The following is a 23,006-nucleotide window of genomic DNA, read 5'->3' as shown; positions in this document are numbered from 1 at the left end:
AATATATTTTCAGCAACTATTTAACCGTACATGCAAAATAAAAATGGAAAATGAAGATATTGTATTTCATTATCAAAGAAAATTTTAATATGTAATAATATATTATACATATTAACTAGATGACGCCCGCAACTCCGTTGTGCCATAACTCTTTAGTCGCGCGGGTTCAGAAACCGTACATTTTCCGTAGACAAAAAATATCCTATGTCCAGTGGCGTAACTATAGGGCTGGCAAAATGCCACGGGCCTCCAGCCCAAAAGGGCAACATTTAACAAGGGCAATTTTTAAGTACATAATATTGTTTATTATAAACGTGACGATTTTTACTGATAGAGCCCCATCAATTTGCCACGGGCCCCGGATCTTATAGTTACGCCACTGTCTATGTCCTTTTTCGGGACTCTTAAGAATATATTATTATGGAGTTATCCATACCAAATTTCAGCAAAATCTATTCAGCAGTTTAGGCGTTAAGAGGTAACAGACAGACACACTTTCGCCCTTATAATATTATTAGTAAATTAGTAATATCAGTAATTAGTATATTAGTATGGTAATATTATAAATGCGAAAGTGAATATTGAAGGAATTAGTAATAAATATTGAACCGAAAATAATTTTATTTATATCGTTTTTTTCAATTACAATTGACAATATATTATTATACATAAAACAATGATATTAAAAATAACTTGCACGTGATATTTTATAAATATTAATGCGAGATTTAGATTTAAGCATGATTACTAATCGGCATGTTGATTTCGATACGTTTCCCAATTCCGTCTCAGAAACGAATAAAACGTTAATTCACGAATCCGAGATTGGAAATTTTTGCACCCTACAGGCTACAACACAACAGTACCTCGTCAGAGTAGACAGAATGATAGAGTATGCCGACTTAGAACTGATGTTGAAATTTTTAAATTTGACGTATTGTGACGAAAATCGTCGCTAGGGTTGTTAACTTGTTACCTACGAATTTAAAACTATGACATATTCGCTGGACGTGTTCCTCTTTGGTCGTATTGTTGTTTGTGTTTTGGCACATGCGATTAAAATTGTCAGAATCCAATTTTGAAATCTTTATTTTAAATATTTAAAAATAAATTATCATCAGCCAGCGCGAGGCACATTCCGTTCATAATCCTAGTGAAACCCGACGAATTTGACAGATATTGAAACCTGTCCGTTTTTTTGCAGTCGAACTACTGGTCGTTATGTCTATTGTGACCTCGTACCGCCCATATTATTTTCCTTATTCAGAGCACTTTTTAACGTTTTCAACGTGTTTTCATTTTTAACTAGTAAACCGTGTTTCACAGCTGATCGCACTCTGACACCCACGTGTTGCCTGAATCTGCCACTCGCCGCGTCACTAGAGATATCCAAGTGGCCTATACAAAGATATTTTACTACAAAATATCTTTGGGCCTATATTACTTCTTTATTTTCTTAAAAGTTTACTCCTATGATATTGAATGTACTGTTACTTCTTGGTGGAAATTCATCTTCAATTAAATAATTATACACTTTCCTTGCATTTATTCAACTTTATTTTAAGATATTTAAGTACAAAATTGTTAAATACACGACCGGTTTCGAAAAAACAACACCTGATAATGATTTTTAATTTTTTCGAAACCGGTGGCACGACGCACTGACGTAAAAAAACGGTCGTGTATTTAAAGTGCAAGGAAAGTGTATAATTATTTAATTGAAAGTTTACTCCTACAAAGCCCGGCCGCACATTATCCGAATTTTTGATCAGAAAAATCAATGAGTTTCTAAAAGTTTCTAGTAGTAGTTTCTATGTTACGTTAGTAACATAGAATATCATTGAGAAAAATACATTTTGACACTTCAGAATTCTGATAGTATGCGGGGTCCACAACAAAATGTATGAACAGAGTGCGTTCCGGCGGTGGTCCGGTGGGCGTACGGTACGGTACGTAAAAAAGAAGACCGCCCCTACTTTTTTCAATTCACAGAATATTCAGAAACGAAGCCTATAGGCTTGTTTTACGTGGAAAATTAAGACGGTTTTGTTCGGAATAGAACCTTCTAAAGTGTAATTTGAGGGAGATACAAGCGTTTTTTAAATGACACGGCTCAGGTGTCATACGCCACACGTAGGGATTGCAATCATTTTCAATCCGGACTGGATTTGACCGGATTACTGTCAATCCGGCCGGATTGATGAAATTGAACTTAAAACCGAAAATCATCGTATTTTTGTTTTCTAATTCAAAAACAAGGCATATTATATGCATCACTTGTAGCAGTTGTAGCTGATTAATGCAATATTTTCAAAGCGAGATAAGGGTGATTCTACAATTTTTTTTTTATGAAATAAGGGAGCAAACGAGCAAACGGGTCACCTGATGGAAAGCAACTTCTGTCGCCCATGGACACTCGCAGCATCTGAAGAGCTGCAAGTGCGTTGCCGGCCTTGTAAGAGGGAATAGGGTAATAGGGGAGGGTAGGGAAGGGAAGGGAAGGGAATAGTTGAGGGTAGGGAAGGGAATAGGGTAGGGGTTAGGGAATTGGGCCTCCGGTAAACTCACTCACTTGGCGAAATACAGCGCAAGCGCTGTTTCACGCCGGTTTTCTGTGAGAACGTGGTATTTATCCGGTCGAGCCGGCCCATTCGTGCCGAAGCATGGCTCTCCCACGTATAAAAATTGGGTAACTCGCTGTCACCAGTCAATATATATTAAATCACACTATATTTTAAAGATTTTATACTTAATTTTAAAAGTATGTAATCTCCTTTAGTTAGTCACTCAATTTCAGATACATAATTTAATTAGAAATTGTATAAAATTAAAAGAGCATGCTCAAAACGTCAGTACTTTGGCCTGTCACAAACCCAAAAACGTTCAATCAAGAGACTGTACATCAGATTCTACAATTAATTTCTGAAAACTCGATATATAATTACAATCTTTAATGTACGTCATAATGAATGAGAGGACTTTCATAATGTAAAAATATTTACAATGTATTTAAAAAAGAGAGGAAACTTTGTCATAGGTTTAATTTGTCAGTCCTTTGTGTAACTTTCAAATGCGATAATTTTCACCAAAAAAGACGTACCTATACATGGTCAAATAACTATTAATTATGTTTAGTTGGTAATATTGTCAGCCAAAAACTGCAGCAAATCTTTGCCACTATTACAGTATGTGTGCTAGCTCGTCGGATATGACATAATCTTGCGCAGGGCCAGTCAAAAACTCAGTACTGTGGGTAAGTCGTTAATTCCTTATAAATCTTAATTTTATTTTGATTTCCATACTGTTTACTATGATTAGTAAAAATTTAATATATTGAATATTGATATTAGAAAATACGAATAGAAACATTAACTTTAATTATAACCTTAAATTTATATCGAAATCATCAGTCCGTTCGTCCGTCAGTTTGGCGTCAGTCCTTTGCCTGAAATCGTGGCCAACGGACTGACATGTTGCCAGAGTACTGATGTTTTTTTGTTTAAGATCACTTTTGTCACAACAATTAAGGTGTGTTACCCATTTCTTTATTTATTTTAGTGTAAAACATAATGTCGCCTACCACAAAAGACAAATTTGACCGAAGAATAATATATTAAATAAGAAAAGTGAAGCTGAAAAGACTTTCTTGCCGAGAATCAATCTACCTCTTCAAATAAGCTGAATTAGCAAAGAAAGACATAGATTATAAAATGTACTTAAGAAATGGAGAAAGGGCAAAGAAAAAAATATTAAAGAAACCTCGGAAGCAAACGGTTAACTTGAAAAAATTGGTCAAGTGCGAGTCAGTCTCCAGCACGAAGCCCTCGTGCCATAAAATGGCTATTTTCGTATGAGAGCTCCCTTTAAGTGTTTATTTTATTTTAATTTTACTATCTACTATTAAAGAAGAAAAGAAAAATAGTATTTTGTGAACATTTCAATCGCCCACCTGGTGCCATTATTGACATTGAGTTAAAAGGACAAAAAAGTATATTCTTTGTATAGGAGACCCCTTAAATATTTTATTTTGTTATAATATTATTGTTTATTATTAAAGTAAGAACAAAATTAAGTATTTCTAGAGTATTTAAAATTACCTGGTTGCATTATTCACATCGAGCAAAAAAGGGCACAAAAATCAAGTTTCTTGTATGGGAGCCCTCTTAAATATTTATTTTGTTTTTATTTTTGTATTATCGTTATAGCTGCAATACGTCATTTGTGAAAATAAAAACTATCTAGCCATCGCTGTCCTTGAGATACAGCCTGGTGACAGACAAATCGATAGACAGATGGACGTACTGACGGACAGATGGACAAAAAAACGAAAACTTTTATTCTGTTGTTTGTCTATATTAATTATTAATGTATACTGTTAAGTAAAAGTATTTAAAGTAAAAAAAATGTTTATTACAATTGCCAAAATTCTTATAAAGGTGTGATAGTGTTTTCCCCACATTATCACCAAATTTTTTCGATATTTAACTTACTAAGAACTTGATACATTAAAATAATTAAAGTGATATACTTAATTATAGTTTATAAGCGTTTAATAAATGCCACAAATGTCATATATTTCTAATATGTTTGCATTATATATCAGTATTGTGTCACCCTCGTCAATCCTCTGGCAGTCAAATTCAGAAAAATCGAAATATTTTAAAAACTACTATAAAAAATGACTGTCCCGATTTGCAACAATATATTCATTAAATGTATTACCCATCTTTTAAACCCAAAGATGTCTAAATTTACCATAAAAACTACAGTAAACAAAATAATATACATCCATTTGTTGCTCATCATTTAAAAGCGTCACTTAGCACTATAACTTCTAATAGAGCTGCTGCGGTTGCGTAGGACCACTAGTTTTTGATAATTTTTGTATAGTCAATAAATATACATTTATGACGTATTTTACACTACTAACAACATCTTTTCAGTCACGTTCAAAGGAATTAGAACGAGAAGTTCCTTTATACTTCGTCGAATACATTTTTTTAGTTGATCAACTATTACTCAATAACTTTGAAGTCTTCTTAGCCGTGACAATTTTCCTTTTAAATTCAGCACATTTCCTACTCCCGTGATTTTTTCACATTTCTAGATAGTCTCTGAGCAAAACCGCGGACAGACAGACGGACAGACAGATAGACGGACAGACAGACCGAAACTATAACGGTTAATTGTTCACTACAGAACCCTAAAAAAGTGAAAATTCATGCAACCATATTAAAGCATATTATTATTTTTAGCAATATTCCACGAAATAAACCTCATCTTGTAACACACTCTCCACCGTGATAAATAAGTTTACTACTGAAATAAAGCTAAGTAGAAATAAACACAATTTAAAACCCTGGATCACGCCGGGTATTATACGATGCATGCGTCATAGAGACCGCCTCCATCTAAAAGTAAAGCACGACCCCAATAACGTTACCCTAAAAGTCACTTATACGAGATACCGCAACTTCTGTAACAAATTATTTCGGAAACTCAAATCTGACTACGACAATAAAAAACTAACCCAAAATCATCACGACCCTAAAAAATTATGGAGAACCATAAAAGAAATATGTGATATACCCCAATCCAAATCGGATAATTCAGAACTTTTGGTAAATCAAACATCACCACATGAGGCCGTGGATTCCTTCAATAGGTATTTTGCAGAGGTAGCCCCTAAACTAGCCGCGAATATACAACAAAACACCCCAAAAACAATGGCGACCCTACACAATAAACTTCAACTAGACAAACATTACGAAGAATCTATTTTCTTATACCCAACCGACATGAACGAAATTGACAGTCTTATCTCAGACTTGAAACTTGACAGCGCTCCTGGCTTAGACTCCTTCTCACCTTCCCTCCTAAAACACATAAAAAGAGAGATAACTTTACCTTTAACGTACATCTGTAACTTAAGTATCGAAACGGGTGAATTTCCAGACTGCTGGAAAACCGCTATAGTGCGACCTATACACAAAACAGGTTCAAAAAAAGATATTGAAAACTACAGACCAATATCTCTGCTACCGGCCCTGTCGAAAATTCTAGAAAAGGTCGTAAACAAGCGTCTGGTCAACTTCTTAGAGAGCCATCGACTGATATCGGACCGTCAGTTTGGTTTTAGGCAGGGTCGCTCTACCGAAGACGCAGTTGAACTCCTAACATCTATTATCTCTAAAAATCTAGACGAAGGTAAACGGTCTATAGGAGTATTTTTAGACCTCGCTAAGGCCTTCGACACTGTATCCATTCCACTCCTTTTGAATAAACTTGAAAGTGTTGGGATTCGAGGAAAGGCCCGCTCGTGGTTCAAGAGCTACTTAAGTAATAGACGGCAAAGGCTAAAAATCGGAAACCACTTGAGTAAGGAACAAAAAATCACAATGGGAGTTCCACAAGGTAGCATTATTTCTCCAACTTTATTTATAATTTACATGAACGACATTTTACTGCAAGAAATACCTAACACAGAAATTATATGCTACGCTGACGACACGGTCGCAATATTTCAAGGCAAATGCTGGCGAAGTGCTTCCCACGCTGCCGAAAGCGGCCTTTTCCGAATCAAGGAATGGCTAAATCGGAACCTTCTCACGCTTAACGTGTCAAAATCCAACTTTGTAGGTTTTCACATAACCGCCGCCACCAAGCCAACAGTCCACAAAATAAAAATGCACCAAAAGAATTGCCCGGTTTTATCGTTTCCCCTCTTGCAGAGATGTCCTTGCGATAACATAAGCAGAGTTGCATCGGTAAAATACCTGGGCATCCAGATTGATCAAAATCTCTCATTCAGACTACATATCACCAATGTGGCTAAAAAAACACGAAAGCTTATATTCCTAATGAGATCCTTAAGACCAGCTTCAAGTCTTCATATAAAAAAACTTGTCTACAGTGCACTCTGTCAATCTCTGTTGCAGTACTGCATCGGAGCATGGGGTGGTGCGGCAAAGTCTTATATGATTGAGCTTGAACGGGCGCAGCGCGCTGTCATTAAAGTTGCTCTTGGTAAGCCACGTCGCTACCCGACTGCAGAACTGTTGCATGAATTTGACGTGCTCAGCGTGAGACAGTTGTTCGTTCTAAAAAGCGTAAAGAAATACTTGAGACGTTGTCATGAATTTCCATCCGAGGTGGTGCTACCAACTATAAGATCAGTATTCGCGTCGCGATTACCGCCGTATATCCATGCATTCGTCACCCGATCGGTAATGAAGAAAGTAAACACTAACGATAATACTCCGGGGTTGTCGATAACATCCAAAACAAAAACCTGGCTTTCATCACTATCTTATGCGGAAACAGAGCTACTAGTGGAAGTACGTTCAAAGGGCATAAATAATTGTAGCATCTCAAATACTAACAATGATTAATATAGCACACGATCTTAAATGGCGTATCACACTCACTCATTCACTCACTCTCTCTCTCTCGCTCACACACATACTGTGTGTATGTGTGTGAGCGACACACACACACACACACACACACACACACACACACACACACACACACACACACACACACACACACACACACACACACACACACACACACACACACACACACACACACACACACACACACACACACACAAACACACACGCGCACGCAAGCACATCACATTAAATTAAATAATTTCAATTTGTATAATATGTTTCCATTCTTAGTGATTATCCTTGTATGCATCTAGTATTACTGTGTAGATTGTAGGTAGTTTTTGTAAAATGAATACTAAAAAAAAAAAAAAAAAAACTTTTATTCTAGCTGTGGATAATAATTATGATCAAATCGTAAGCGCTGCATTAATCAGTAAATTATGTACTGGAAAGACTAAGGACCACCAAGATACAGGCTCTGCCTAGTTTGGGGTCCATTGTAATTTGTATGGCTTACTACATAACTAAAACAAAACTGTATAATAAAACAATTTACCTAGATACTTGTGTGTAAACAAAAGTTACTTTTGAAAAATATTGTAAAAATGTTATGTTATGTAATGATTCAGAAATAAATAAAATAAAATAAAAAATAAAATAAATACTTGTAAGTACATGAGCGAGTGTACGCATATTATGCATGCGCAGCACGGCATACACACGATCATTTACTTACAGGTTGATGTTTAATTCGCGGAATTTTGCTAAAAGTATTAATATACAAAATTTTAAGCTATGGATTTCCGCAAAGTAACGCCCGATTCTATTAACTATTGCCACAAATCGCTAACACCGGATCCAGTCTCCGGATCCGGTATATTGGGACCGGATCCGGTACCCGAAAAATAACGCCGGATCTGGCAAATTTCCGGATCCGGTTTTCCGGATTGCAATCCCTAGCCACACGTTAAAAACACGTATGACACGGCTCCCGTGTCATCCGCACTGAATCGGATTAGTCACATTCCACAAAGAAATTCATTTTGGTAAAAAACCATATACATTTTTTTAGACTACCCTATTTTCGTTTTTGAATGTTTCCCTACTAAATTCAATGAAATATGTTAAGGTCGGGACAATTTGTCGTTTTGATCGATCATCAAGAAAATCGTCCAATCGATCTTTTGAACGTAAAATCGTTTAAGATATTGCTAGACACGTACAATTTGTCGTTCGATTTTAACATCGAGGAGATTAAATCGTTACTATAATTGTCCCGTGTATGACCACCTTTATTACTTAAATCATGTTATAAGATTAATGCTTCAACTCCCAAGCAGCATGCAACCGCGATAACAATAGATAAGCTATTGTGTCTGGTTTTTCGATGATCGAGGTATTAAATGAAATTGTTCAAACCAGTTTTTACAAGTAAAGAGATTTTATCCAATATCAATATTTTTGGGACTGGTTGGAAAAGACAACAATAATAACAATCAAGTGTTGCCAGATGGACGGCGCGCGCCGTACCCCTGAACTAATTTAATTTCCCCCTAGAAATCCCCTAGATTACTTTTCTATAATATTCAATAAAAATATATTACAAAACGTTTTTTACAGCTCGACAAGGCTTTATAAGAACGTGGCGAGAAAAGGAACTAACGCTTCTATCATACAAAAACGTCATTTTTGACAGTTCTCCTTTACCAGCAGCGCCCATTGATATCATTGACATATTCATTTAAAGCCTCCTCGAACTGTATTCATCTTTTCAACTCGATTAGTTGTTGTGGCGCTCAAGTAATTTAAAGATGGTTAAAAAAAATTAGGAACGTGATATTTGGCAAAAAACTGTATTTGACGTGTATTTTGAATTTCCCCTAAAAAATCCCCTAAATATTTTTCCCCCTGTTCTGCCCCTAACTTGGTCAAAAACCCCCTAAATCTAGGGGGAAATCCCCTGATCTGGCAACACTTAAACAGATAATTAATTCAATCAAAGTGAAAGAGATAAGTTGTTGATAAATAAATATATTTTTTCAATGTTTCCAAACATTTTACTGAAACTTAACAATATATATTTTTTACAATAATCTATCATAATTCCTTCACAACCTGTGGATTATCTTGGGGCATCTCTTCTTGCATCATCTTCAATGTTGATGTTACTGAAAATCAAACTCAATTTTAAGTCATTTAGTATAAATTAAATAAAAATTATAGAGCATACACCTTTAAAAAATTAAATTTAAGTGTCTAAACTCTAAACACACCATGCCGAAGTTTCGTGGCGGAAGTTCGGCATGATCCCAGATTGTCACAGCTTAACCGATTCGTTGCCACCTTCATTTTCACTAATTCTCTCTAAGACTCGCCACAGGCCAAGCAGTTTGTTCGATGACGCGCCATAAGCGTCATCGGCCCTGCTAAACGATGAAGCCCCACGGGCGGCATTGGCCACTAGTTATGTTAATATGTTTTATTCACATTTTATTGTTAATAGGCGTCAGAGAGAGAAAAGATAAATTTTGTGCGTTCGTGTTAGTTGTATTCAAAGATATGGCGTATAAATGGAGTAATTCATACTGTTAAAAAAAATTATAAGTAGTCGTCAACCTTTGGTACAAATTTTGCTCAGATGTAGGTATCAATAATTTTAATTACTTCTAGTTACTATAGGGTTGCCAACCTGTCCCAGGACATATCCTAGTTTTTGTAGTGTCCTGGGACGTCCTGAATAGTTTTTAAGCAGCGTCCTGGGTTGTCCTAGCTTTTTAGGGTTCCGTAGTCAAATGGCAAAAAACGGAACCCTTATAGATTCGTCATGTCTGTCTGTCTGTCTGTCCGTATGTCACAGCCACTTTCCTCCGAAACTACAAGAGCTATGCTATTGAAAATTGGTAAATACATGTAGTCTGTGAACCGCATTAAGATTTTGATACAAAAATGGAAAAATTATTAAAAATTTTAGGGGTCCTCATAGGCAACTGAGGCAAAAAAAAAAATTTCCATCTAACCTATGCGTCTGGGGTATCTATGGATAGGTCTTCAAAAATCATATAGAGGTATCTAATATCATTTTTTTCTAACCTGAATAGTTTGCGAGAGAGATGATAAGTCTAAAAAATATATATGATGTACAATACTTTAAAATCTACCAACGAAAATTGTTTTTAACGAGATCTAGCAAGTAGTTTTTTTTTATACGTCATAAATGGTAAACCTTAAATTAATTTTCATTAAATCAACTTACATATAAAAATTAATCAACAACCTTTTTAACCGCCTTCCAAAAAGGAGGAGGTTATATGTTCGGCTGTGGAGTTTTTTTTTTTGTATGTTCAACGATTACTCCGCTGTTTGTGAACCGATTTTCGAAATTTTTGTTTTTAATTCCATAAAGATAAACTTTATTGCTGCTGCGGAACCCTTCATGGGCGAGTCCAACTCGCACTTGGCCGGTTTTATTAATTTGTAGTGTTGCTAGTAAGGAATAATTTCTCAAAGTAATCATATATGACAAACTCAAGGAAAGTGTTGTATTTCAATTTATTGCTTCATATTTCAAAGAAATGTATGAGAAAACAATAAAATGCTGAATGTCGAACCTTTGCCTGATTTTTTCGTTAATTATCACTTTGGAGAAATTGTTTATAATTAGCAATACTATTAATAAAGGATGTTTTTTTATTTCTAAGGAAAAAATAAAATACCCTGTATTATTGCACCATCCATTAGCTAGTATTGCTTATTATAAACATTTTTTCCAAAGTAACAATATACGGTAAAATCGAGGAAAGGTTAGATTGTTGAGGTTTTATTGTATTCCCATACATTTCTTTAAAATATGAAACAATATACTGAAATACAACACTTTCCTCAAGTTTGCCCTATTATACGATTACTTTTCAGAATTGATTCCTTACCAGCAACACTATAAATTGATGCAATAATACAGGGTGTTTTTTTGTGATTTTTTCTTATCTTCTACCTTCATTAACTTTTTTCTCTCATGGTTTAGGGGGATATTAGATTATCATATATATTGGATCCGAGATCATTGAGTCAATGATATTGGATAATGTAATATAGACATATGATTAATTTCTTCCTTGATCATAGATTTTTGACATTTGCTGAGAGATTGGATCCAATACGGTCATAGAAATAGGTGTTGCCAGTTATTTAATATAAAAAATAGTTTTTAATTTCTTGTTCGTTAATATGTTTCAAATAATGTAATGTAATTATTTTTCTAATTATATACTTGGATAATATTGCTGAAATAACAAAAAACAAGCCATATTAAAAATGACGATGTCTTTTGACAAATCGAATTCTCTGAGATCTAGTAACCCTGACGTCAATACCTGTCAGCGTTAGCGCTCTACATTGACTATTGAAACCACATATGACGTAAAATAGGATCAATGAAATATGATAATGTAATATGCAGATATGATCAAATGATCATATATATTGGATCCTATATATTATATCATATAATTGATATGATTGAATATCATATATATATTATATCATATAATATATCATATAAATGATAATTTTTCGGCATACAATAAAATGTTCAACTTTTCAATCCCTATCATATTTTGGTATATGTCTCAACGTGCTACATTGGTGGGTACGAAATTCGCGCGCCTCTTCTCAAATTTTTAAGCTACGAGCAGAGCTATTCAGAGAATACAAATAAAAGTAAAAAGAGACTTGTAAATCTGTTGTAAAGAAGAAGGATTAAAATTGCCCCCCGTCCTACAGAAAAGTTATGTACCTACCTCAAAAAGTAATAAAAAAATAATATAAAAATATGGCATACTTCCGAACGCCATCCTTACTGTCTGACATACGAAAAAAAATGCTATGAATATTCTTTCAGGCGCAATATAATTCATTTAGTATCTAAACACACTATGCCGAATTTCCGCGGCGGAAGTTCGGCATGATTACGTCAGCAATGTCAAACGCATACAATATAACGCGACGGAATTTCAGCATGGTATATCATCGGTAATTTAAAATACATTGCAGGCGGAATCATGCCAAACTTCCATTTCGGAATCATGACTTTTTTTTTTTTTTTTTTTTTTAATTTCTCATCCCCCCTAACTGTGTCAGGGCTTGTTGCTATCTTCTAGAATCATGACATTTAAGAAACGCTTACACGGGCAATAATTGCTCGACGACACAAATGGAGCGATCTGGAGCAATTACGTTTTATTTAATTACAAATTAATAAATACGATCGATCGTATAGAGCATTGATTCCCAAAGTGGTCCAGGTGGACCCCCAGGGTTCCACGGGAGTCCGATAGGACGAGTCGTTAACGGGGTCTATGAAAATTAGGTGACCCGACTTGACTTCTATGAATTATAGGCAGAAAATATTATATTAGCAGCTGATTAAATATTACAGAGCGAGGAGATTTACGGTTATACATAACTAAAGTCAAGACAAATATTTTTATAATTTGCTGTCAATTCACCAAGTATAATATGCCTCCCATTAAAATTATAACTTTTATCTCAGATTACAATTGTAGAAGTTTAAAATTTGATTATAATTGCGATTTACTACTGTTTTTAAAATAATAATCACGGTTAGTTTTGATATTAAATTGATTCTTCTATGATATAACAACATACAAGTAAAAGTGTGATAATTTTTGTGTATGTAGTTACAAAACAAGAAAATATTTGCGTTTACTTTTACCACCCCGAAGTGGAAGCTTATTGGAACCTTGTACTGTGACTGTGACGGGGGGAGATGCGGGGTGTCCACCTGATCTAACAAAATGTTAAAGTGGTCTATGAGAAAAAAAGTTTGGGAAGCTGTGGTATAGAGTTTAGACGAATCGAATATATGGGGGCTACAACACGACGGAATGGTGTGTCATGGGTAATTTAAAATACATTGCAGGGGGAATCATGCCTAACTCCCGGAAATTCGGCATGGTGTGTTTAGACACTAAGAAATAATAAAACCAACCTCACACTCTGTGTCAAATCAATCACATCATCTGCAGATTGAGGAGAGTCCGTGTTATCAGCCACATAGTTTTCACCAACAATTTCAATCTCTTCAGTCTCATTATCTACACTATTTGAATTTACATCTTCAGAATTTTCTTCATTTTCATCATTTCCTACGCTAATTTGTTTAATTCCAGCTATGCCTGCAACAGTTTGTTAGTGAAATAAGCAACACCGTATAACAATTTAATTTATACTTTTCAAAGTCACATCATATATATATATATATATATATATATATATCCATATCTATTGTCTGGTATCTGTAACACAAGTCCACAAGTCCTTCAGGTACTTAGCACGGGACCAAACTGATGAAACTGATGAATCTTACTTATGCATGCCGTCCTAGTTACCTTTTGCTGGTAAAGTTGGAACATCTCTTCTAACTTTTCGTCGTCTAGTTCTGTCACTACGGCGTACCTGGATCATATTTTGAAAGTCTATACTGTAAGTAGTGCCCGCTAGTAAGAGGGAGCATTCAGTTTCCCCTGCGTTATATGAAGCTTCTAGCTCACTGTTGCTTCTTTCATCATACTTCCACCATCCTATGAATAAATAAATAAGTAACAATAAACAATGCAAATTAACCTAAATGTTTTGATGCAAAATATAATTTTATTTTTTAATCTATCAATCCCCAAGTGGCAGCCGGCTGCCAGCATAATAATTGAAAATCGATTGTGTCTGCTATACCCACGATGGAATAACAGGTTAAATTAGTACTAGCAAAACTCTTTCTTACCATTTCTACCTTCATAGTACCATTGATAGGAATCACCATCATTTTCTATGGCAAATGCCTCTGCATTACTTTTCTCTAAAAGAACTGGGTTATCCAGATAATCAGATGGTATGTGATTTCTACACAATGCACACTTCCTGCTTTGTATGGCAATTCCCTATAATTTAATTATGCAGATTCAATTAGATCATAACAAAAAGTCAAAAGTGCTGTCATAACATTTCAATTAATATTCCATACCTTCACACACAGAAAGCAAAATATGTGACCACATGGTAACTTAGTGGGATGGTGACATTTTTCCCTGCAAATCGCACAATCTAGATCTGAAAGGTAACAAAATTTTCCTCTTCAAAATAAAAAAAAAAAATCAAAATTAATTTATTTCTGAATAAATTTAAAATAAATGTTTTCAGAATGTCCTACATGATGCCTACCACCGGTTCGGGAACTAACCCGGCGTAAGAAACTCGCACGGGGCCCACTTTTTTACCAAAAAAAGTGAGAAAAAAATTAATCTTTTAAAATAAAGTTTAATATTTTGTAACTAAATATTATATACAATATCTACATGCACAATTGTAAGTCCTATAATAATGAAGAAGTAGCCTTGCAAGAAGCCATCCTACTCCCAAGGTGTGCCATAGTTTATGAAATCATTGACCTTATAATAGGCTTTGGCACACAAACATTCTTTAACTACTTTTTTAAATTTATTAATGGAAAGATTTTGAACGTTTTCTGGGATTTTGTTGTAAAGGCGTATACATTGACCTTTAAAAGATTTACTGACTTTACTAAGTCTGATCACCGGCATATCTAGCTTGTGCTTATTTCTAGTATTCCTAGAGTGAATGTCACTTTTAAGTTTAAATTTACTTATATTTTTTCTAACATACATTACATTATCCAAAATGTATTGAGAAGCAACAGTTAGAATACCAATTTCTTTAAATTTATCTCTCAGAGATTCTAAAGCAGACATTTTATAAATAGAATGTATGGCTCGCTTCTGCAGCACAAATATTGTATTAATAACGGCAGTGTTTCCCCATAAAAGGATTCCATACGACATCCTACTATGAAAATAACTAAAATATACTAATCGTGCCGTGTCTTCGTCAAAAATTTCCCTAATTTTTCTGACTGCATATGCTGCAGAACTAAGCCTACCTGCAAGATTAACAATGTGAGGACCCCACTGTAATTTACTATCAAGTGTAATACCTAAGAATACAGTGTTGTCTACTAAATTCATCTTCTCATCATTTAATACTACATTGGTTTGGACTTGCCTAACATTGGGCAAAGTAAACTTTATACATTTCGTTTTACTAGAATTTAAAAGTAAGTTATTAACATTAAACCAATGTACTATTTTTGAGAGAGCACTGTTTACCTCGTCGTAGTTCGACTGTTGTCGCTTCACTTTAAAAATAAGTGAAGTGTCATCAGCAAAAAGCACTATCTCATTATTATTACCCTTACCTAGATAAGGTAAGTCATTTATATAGATGAGAAAAAGAAATGGGCCTAATATAGATCCCTGTGGGACACCTAATTCTATTTTGGTTCCTTTGGACCTTTTACTATTTACCTCAACCCTTTGAGTCCTATTTTTAAGGTAAGAAGTCGAAAGGCTGAGAGCAGAGTCTTTAATTCCGTAGTGGCGCAATTTCCTGATCAATGTAGCATGCTCAACACAATCGAAGGCTTTGGAGAGATCGCAAAACACACCTAAGGCATCCTGCGACTCCTCCCATGCCTCAAAAATACTGTAAAGAAGTCGAAGAAAGGCGAAGAATTTAAATTTTTTGTGGTTGAGACCGGAATGTCAGCAAAAAACTTTTCAAAGACCGTCGCAACTTCTTGATCATTAGTAATCTTTTTATTTTCAAGGTATAGTTCAAAATCAGAGCTACGACAGGTGACATTTCCAGTCTCACCAGCTATTACCTGCCATGTTGTTTTGATTTTATTTTTAGAGTTTTTAATTTTATTTTTTACATATAGGGCTTTAGCAGCTTTACAAACTTTTCTGAAGGTTTTTGAGTAGTTTTTAACATATGCTTTAAATACTTCACTATTGTTAATACGCCTTTCATCATATAAGTCATATAATCTATTCCTACTTATTTTTATTCCTTTTGTTGTCCAATTAATAAATTTAGTTTTTTATTACTGTTTCTAACCGTTTTAGAAGTAAATATTGAATTAAATTGAGTTCTTATCACCTTAAATAATTTATTAAAAGCTTCATCAGAGCTATGTGACCTATCCAATAAATGGATATTTTAATTTAATTTACTTCTAAATTGCTGAATACGTTTTGTGGTCACAGGAATAAACACAAGATTTTTCTTCGTGTCACTGTCACATTTCATATTAAAAGAAGCTATTTGTCCACAGTGATCAGAACTTAGCTTATTAATTATTTCTTTTTTATCAGGAATAAGATTAGTAAATATGTTATCAATACAAGTGGCTGTAGTATCACAGACCCTTGTAGGTTCCTGAAACAAACTGTGAAGGTTATACGATTGAAATATCAATACAAGTGGCTGTAGTATCACAGACCCTTGTAGGTTCCTGAAACAAACTGTGAAGGTTATACGATTGAAATAAAGATGTGAATCTAACAGTAGTGGAGGTTAAATCTAATAAATTAATGTTAAAATCCTTTTTGTTAGATGCACATATATAGATCTTGATTATAATGTATGGCCAACTGTTCATAACTGGTTTGAAAAATACCTGGACTGTCTGAATCCATTTTAAGTCTGAGCTTATTATATATTTTTAGAATAACTTGTTAAAACTTTTGTTATGTCTGCTGTCTTCCATATAATTTGTTTTATTAAATTTGCAAACAATTTATTTGCAATTTTACAAGCATGACTGATTGTTGTTGAAACTTAAATGCACAGACACTACTATTTTTTTTTTAATTTATTAGGAGCTGGAAACGAGTCCTTTGCTCCAAAAAAAAAATACAGGCACTACTATGCACAGCAGGGTTGCCAGATGCAATTTTACGATTTCCCCCAAACTGATTTTTATATTTCCCCAAAATGATACGTTTTCAAAAAAATATCCCCAATCGCTTTGTGTAACAAAGCGATTGGGATTTTTGGGGAATGTGAAAAAAAGCGAATATAAAATTGAAACTACTTTTATTCGATTTAGTAGTTTCAATCACTCGACAGTTAAACAGATACACAACACATGGTCGCTCGCTCGACCAAAGAGACAATTTTTTTGAGGGGGTGACAGACGTGCGTGTAAGTACGCGGACTATGGCTCGACGATCTTAGGAGTTAGGCTGGTATATAGATAATATGGTCTCAAGACTCGGTTCGGCTCTGTGATTGGTCCAAATTTGGACAGCCAACCAATCACAGAGTCTGAACCGTGTCTTGAGACCAAGATGCATTTTGAGTTCTGACTATTTATACCAGCCTTAATCGCCTGTGTGTCAGCAAAGAGCCGCGAGCCGCGAGCCTGGGGGCATGGTAATCCGGTGTGAGCGATTTTCGTGTGTCACCGACGCGAGCCGAGTAAGTTCGAGAACTTAAAACCCGCGTAATTTAAGTTCGTACGTCTGTCAGGCCTTTTACGCACTCGACCAAACAAACCAAAACAAACAAACAACAAATTTACCAGGAAGTTAATCGAATGAAAAGGACTTGGTTTCATTTGTTTGTTATGATTTTAGAAGTGCTAACCCCAAAAAATCCCCATAGTGTATTTATTTTCCCCAAAGATACTGTTTCCCCAAATTTTCGCCTAGAGTCAACATTTTCCCCAGAATTGCGAAAAAAACCCCCAATCTGGCAACCCTGATGCACAGATTACTAACTAGAATTAATGTTGACCAAGTATATAATAAAGTACTCTGTGATGTTGACCACAGGGCACAGATTACCATAGACTTAATAATATATATTTACTAGTTTATATATTTTTTTTGTTTGATTTTTGGCACTGACACCTAGTATATATTTGATGGCTGATGATGACATTATTGACAGCTAATTTCAACTTTTTTTTCTTAATATGGCGCTCAGTTTTTTAACCATGGCCAGTGTCAAGTAAAATATGGCGGGGAAAAAAATCATAAAAAGTTTGGGCATTTCTACGGATTTGGATTATTTACTTGATTCCCTGGTACATTTTACATGAATGCAATAATAGAGCCGGTGGCGTCGTTACTTATATAAATAACAAATGGTCACCTGAAGTTACAGAGCCACAAATTGATGGAGCTGACTGTCTCTGTATTTCTGTTAAAAACAAATTTTCTGTTCTATATAGCTATTTACAGGTCGCCATCTTTTACCAATTTGGATCCCTTTTTAAACTCTTTTGCAACTGCAGACCTGTCCATTGTGAATACCCCGTGCGTAGCGGTAGTAGGAGATATAAATATAAACATATGCTCAAATGGAACTACTCAGCTGGATGATGGAAGTAATCGATACCTCTATCTAGTAGCTGAATTAAATTTAGCACCCACAATCTCGAAACCAACACGAGCTAACTCTTGCCTAGATCACATAAACGTAACCTCTAAATTTCAGACTGAGTCAGTAATCTGTAAAACGGACATCACATACCACGACATCGTTATAGACCAGGGTAGAAGCCTTTAAAAATAATGAAATGTGAAAAAAAATTATAATAGAATGAAACCCATTAGAAAAGGAGGGAAATATGATAAAAATGAAAGGAAAAATAATTTACGGGCGATCTGAGGTTGGGAAGGGGATGGGGGTGAGTTTTTAAGGGTAAAAAACGGATTTTCTCGATTTCCGACAAAACTAAAAGTCCTATCGAAAAAAGTCAAATGGAAAAGTTGTAGATAATAAAAAGATCTAAAACTTTTGTATTTACACTTTTTTCACATAACCTCAAAATTTATGTGAAAAATTCAAAAAACCAAGTTTTTGGTTTTTTATTTTTATCTTTTACAAAATTTTTTTTTTAACGAAATTTTGTGAAAACTTACCTTTTTATGTCCCAAATACGCTGTAATTTATTTAATTAAAAATATCTATTTTTTCACCTTATTTTGAATTAATATCGAAAAAACACCCTAATTTTCAATCGAAAATTCACCCGTCAAAATATCAGCTTTTTTCAAAAAGTTGGTGTGGTTTCTGTTCGTTGAAATCTCTACTTTCCGATGGTGAAAAAAAATATATATTTTACTATGGTAAATCTTCTCAGAAAACGCAAAAATTAAAAAAAAACTTGAATTTGAATTTTTTTTTTTAATTATTATAAATAATTTTGAGCTATTTATTAAAATTTAGACTTTAATTACTCGAAAAACGTTAGATTACATGTGACGTTGATAACAAAAAAATTGCAAATAAAAATATACTACTATAATTAACAAACAAATAAGTTAATTAAATTAAAATTTAATAAGACATCTACAATATTTGGAGAAAGTTGTCTAATTTTCGTTAAATTATATGCGTAGATGCTTATTTATAACTATTTTGAGATAAATTATATATATACCTGAGTAGATATACCTGAGTGACCTACGAAAAATTGTAGCCCATCAAAAGGTATTTCGTGGAGAAGTGGGGAAGGGGCTAGGCGGGTCTGGGTCTTACTACATACATACCTACTGTTATATACTATATATTTCGTAGCAGCTGTTACATTAAATGATATTTTAGTACAAGATAAAAAAATAATTATCTCCTTAATTTTGCACAAACAAATTTAGTTAATCCCATGAAAAAAAATATATTTCAAAATCTATAAAAAATATATTTAAAATCTATAAAAAATATATAAAATATATATCGTAAATATATTATTTTCTAATAAAACAAACTTTTGGCCGATTTTCATATATATTTTATACTTTTTTATAGATTTAAAATATATTATTTATACATTTTGACATTGTTTTCTTTAATTTTTTTTTTCATGGGAGTTTATTCACGATTAAATAGTGAAGACATTATTAATTCGATTTTGTCTTTTCAGATTATCAGTATGGATGAATCTGTTTGTATCATTTGCAATAAGGCAGATGATAAGCAAGTGTATGCAATAAAAAAAGCAGCTTTGAATCGTTTAGTGGTATCCAGCAAAAAAAGAATCGACAATAAATACAAAAAATTTGAGACTTTGACATCAGCTTTTATTCATCGAAGTTGTCAAAGTCAATATAATGACGAGACCGCAATAGCTACATTTTGTAGTTCAAGACAAAAAAAAGCAAAGGAAGGAAAAGAAGTAATTAAAGATGCTCTTAGATTTAATTTTGAATCTCATTGCTTTATCTGCGGTGGATTTTTCGGTAATAAATCAAAAGAAAAAATTTCATGTGTTCAAAGCAGCGATACAAGAAATAATGTATTACAGTATATTAAAAAACAGAACACATTAAATGATTTTGATAAATGTAATTAGAATTAAATAAATCAACTTTTTAATTGAAACAAATTGCAGCAATCACATTTTTTAGATGAAATTATTTATAATAATTAAAAAAAAATTTTCGAATACAAGTTTTTTTTTAATTTTTGCATTTTCTGAGAAGATTTACCATAGTAACATATATTTTTTTTTTACCATCGGAAAGTAGAGATTCTAACGAACAGAAACCACACCAACTTTTTGAAAAAAGCTGATATTTTGACGGGTGAATTTTCGATTGAAAATTAGGGTGTTTTTTCGATATTAATTCAAAATAAGGTGAAAAAATAGATATTTTTAATTAAATAAATTACAGCGTATTTGGGACATAAAAAGGTAAGTTTTCACAAAATTTCGTTAAAAAAAAAATTTTGTAAAAGATAAAAATAAAAAACCAAAAACTTGGTTTTTTGAATTTTTCACATAAATTTTGAGGTTATGTGAAAAAAGTGTAAATACAAAAGTTTTAGATCTTTTTATTATCTACAACTTTTCCATTTGACTTTTTTCGATAGGACTTTTAGTTTTGCCGGAAATCGAGAAAATCCGTTTTTTACCCTTAAAAACTCACCCCCATCCCCTTCCCAACCTCAGATCGCCCGTAAATTATTTTTCCTTTCATTTTTATCATATTTCCCTCCTTTTCTAATGGGTTTCATCCTATTATGATTTTTTTTGGTTTTAAAAATTATCGACCCTGGACTATTATCACTGGAATTACCTTAAATTGTCCGCGCTCTACAGAAAAAAAGCGGATGCATCTAAAAATTGACTATCAATCAATTTCGGAAGACCTTAAAAATGTGGACTGGAGCGATGTTACTAAACTAAATATAGTAGATGATGCAGTTCATTTGTTCAGCAGCAAAATTTCAAGCATAATCGACAAATATTCAACTAACGTACCAATTAATCGATCCAAATTTACTTTTAAGCCTTGGATGACACCGGGCCTTATTAGATGTTCGAAGCATAGAGATGCTCTGCATGCTAAATTGCGTGCTAATCCAAGTGACCCTATAACAAAACTTATTTACACACGATACAGAAACTTCTATAACAACATTATCCGAAAACTAAAACAAAAACACGAAGAGTTGAAGCTAGATAAATATAAAAAGAACCCGTAAAAGCTTTGGGAAACAATTAAAAATATAACTCACACAAATAAAATCAAAAGGCATCCAGTAGAACTTACTGTAATTAAACCTAGCATATTGGATTCACTTGATCACTGTAATAACTTTTTTTCTAATGTCGGTCAAAATCTAGCAAATAAGATACTTACAGTTAGCAGGGAAAATGAAGCGTCACTTGCATCTAAAATTAAAATTAGCAACTCACCTACTCAATCCCTTTTCTTCCAGCCCACAGATGAAAGTGAAGTGGATTCAATCATTAAAAACCTGAAAATGGATAGTGCTCCAGGCTTAGACGGAATTACCAACAAACTGCTAAAATCAATTAAAAGTCACATCATTATACCATTTACCTTTATCTGCAACCTTAGTTTATCTGAAGGATTTTTTCCTTCAATGTGGAAGACAGCAGCTGTTTCACCGGTATACAAGAATGGTAGTAAATCAGATGCTAGTAATTACAGACCTATTTCTCTTCTGTGTTCATTTTCTGTGTTCAAAAATTTTAGGCATAATTGTCAAAAAAAAAAATAATAATTTCCGACAAACAATTCGGTTTTCGCGTAAACAGGTCAACAGAAGATACAGTAAAATTATTGACGCATATTGTTTCAGGACGTCTTGATGAGAAACGTACGACGAACGACGTGTATTGGAGCATTTATAGACCTCGCTAAGGCGTTCGACACAAATCCGTCAAAATCTTATTGCGTAAGTTAGAATTAATGGGAATAAGAGGTAACGCCTTAGCCTGGTTCAAGAGTTATTTAATTAATCGCAAACAATGTGTTAAAATTAACCATCATAGAAGCAATTTACAAAATATTAATTTTGGCATACCACAAGGGAGTATCTTAGGCCCTACACAAGCAATTTACAAAATATTAATTTTGGCATACCACAAGGGAGTATCCGTACACTCTTTATTTTATATATGAACGACAATTTAATATAAAACTCCACAAAACCGATATAATTTGTTACGCTGATGACACAGCAATTATTTTTTATGGAAATATTTGGGCTGAGGCAGTAAGCACGGCGGAAAATTCACTTAGAAAAATCGCTAGGTGGCTCCAAGATACTTACTCTGAGTATCCCAAAGTCTAAAATTCTATTCTTTCATAAAACAGGAGCATCAGCACCTCCTGTTAATCTTAATGTCACGGTTCATACAAGTCCTTTAAATAGTCAACAATTATTAGTAAAATGTAACTGTGAGCAACTAAA

The 23,006-nt window shown here is 33.8% G+C and overlaps 1 protein-coding gene and 1 long non-coding RNA gene across 3 annotated transcripts; one reads left to right on the top strand and one right to left on the bottom strand.

Moving 5' to 3' along the window:
- Positions 1-81: 81 nt before the first annotated feature.
- Positions 82-19,821, top strand: LOC121739212. The gene is made up of 3 exons (XR_006037412.1): positions 82-91; positions 2,815-2,819; positions 19,731-19,821. It is a non-coding gene; the product is annotated as an uncharacterized LOC121739212 (long non-coding RNA).
- Positions 9,451-17,099, bottom strand: LOC121739211 (E3 ubiquitin-protein ligase RNF146). Of its 2 annotated transcripts, none has more exons than XM_042131564.1 (6): positions 16,948-17,099; positions 14,434-14,519; positions 14,194-14,350; positions 13,805-13,996; positions 13,405-13,591; positions 9,451-9,577 (listed from the first exon to the last, which is right to left on the bottom strand). In XM_042131564.1, exons 1-6 carry the CDS (start codon positions 16,964-16,966, stop codon positions 9,520-9,522), a joined length of 699 nt encoding a protein of 232 aa, XP_041987498.1. In that variant the 5' UTR covers positions 16,967-17,099; the 3' UTR covers positions 9,451-9,519. The 2 variants fall into 2 exon arrangements, with proteins under 2 accessions (XP_041987498.1, XP_041987499.1); XM_042131565.1 differs by having other exon boundaries at positions 9,453-9,565; positions 16,948-17,098.
- Positions 19,822-23,006: the final 3,185 nt, after the last annotated feature.

This window comes from Aricia agestis, chromosome Z (assembly GCF_905147365.1).
Source record: "Aricia agestis chromosome Z, ilAriAges1.1, whole genome shotgun sequence".
NCBI lineage: Eukaryota > Metazoa > Arthropoda > Insecta > Lepidoptera > Lycaenidae > Aricia > Aricia agestis.
Note: the sequence above shows the minus strand (reverse complement) of the source record. Positions and strands in the feature narration are given on the sequence as shown.

Bases quoted from the DNA above. Each gene is read 5' to 3' on its own strand.
- LOC121739211 (XM_042131564.1), bottom strand. The intron at 13,997-14,193 runs GTAAGAAAGAGT...ATTTATTCATAG, and splicing joins GTACTATGAAGGTAGAAATG to GATGGTGGAAGTATGATGAA. The intron at 13,592-13,804 runs GTAACTAGGACG...AAACTGTTGCAG, and splicing joins TCCAACTTTACCAGCAAAAG to GCATAGCTGGAATTAAACAA.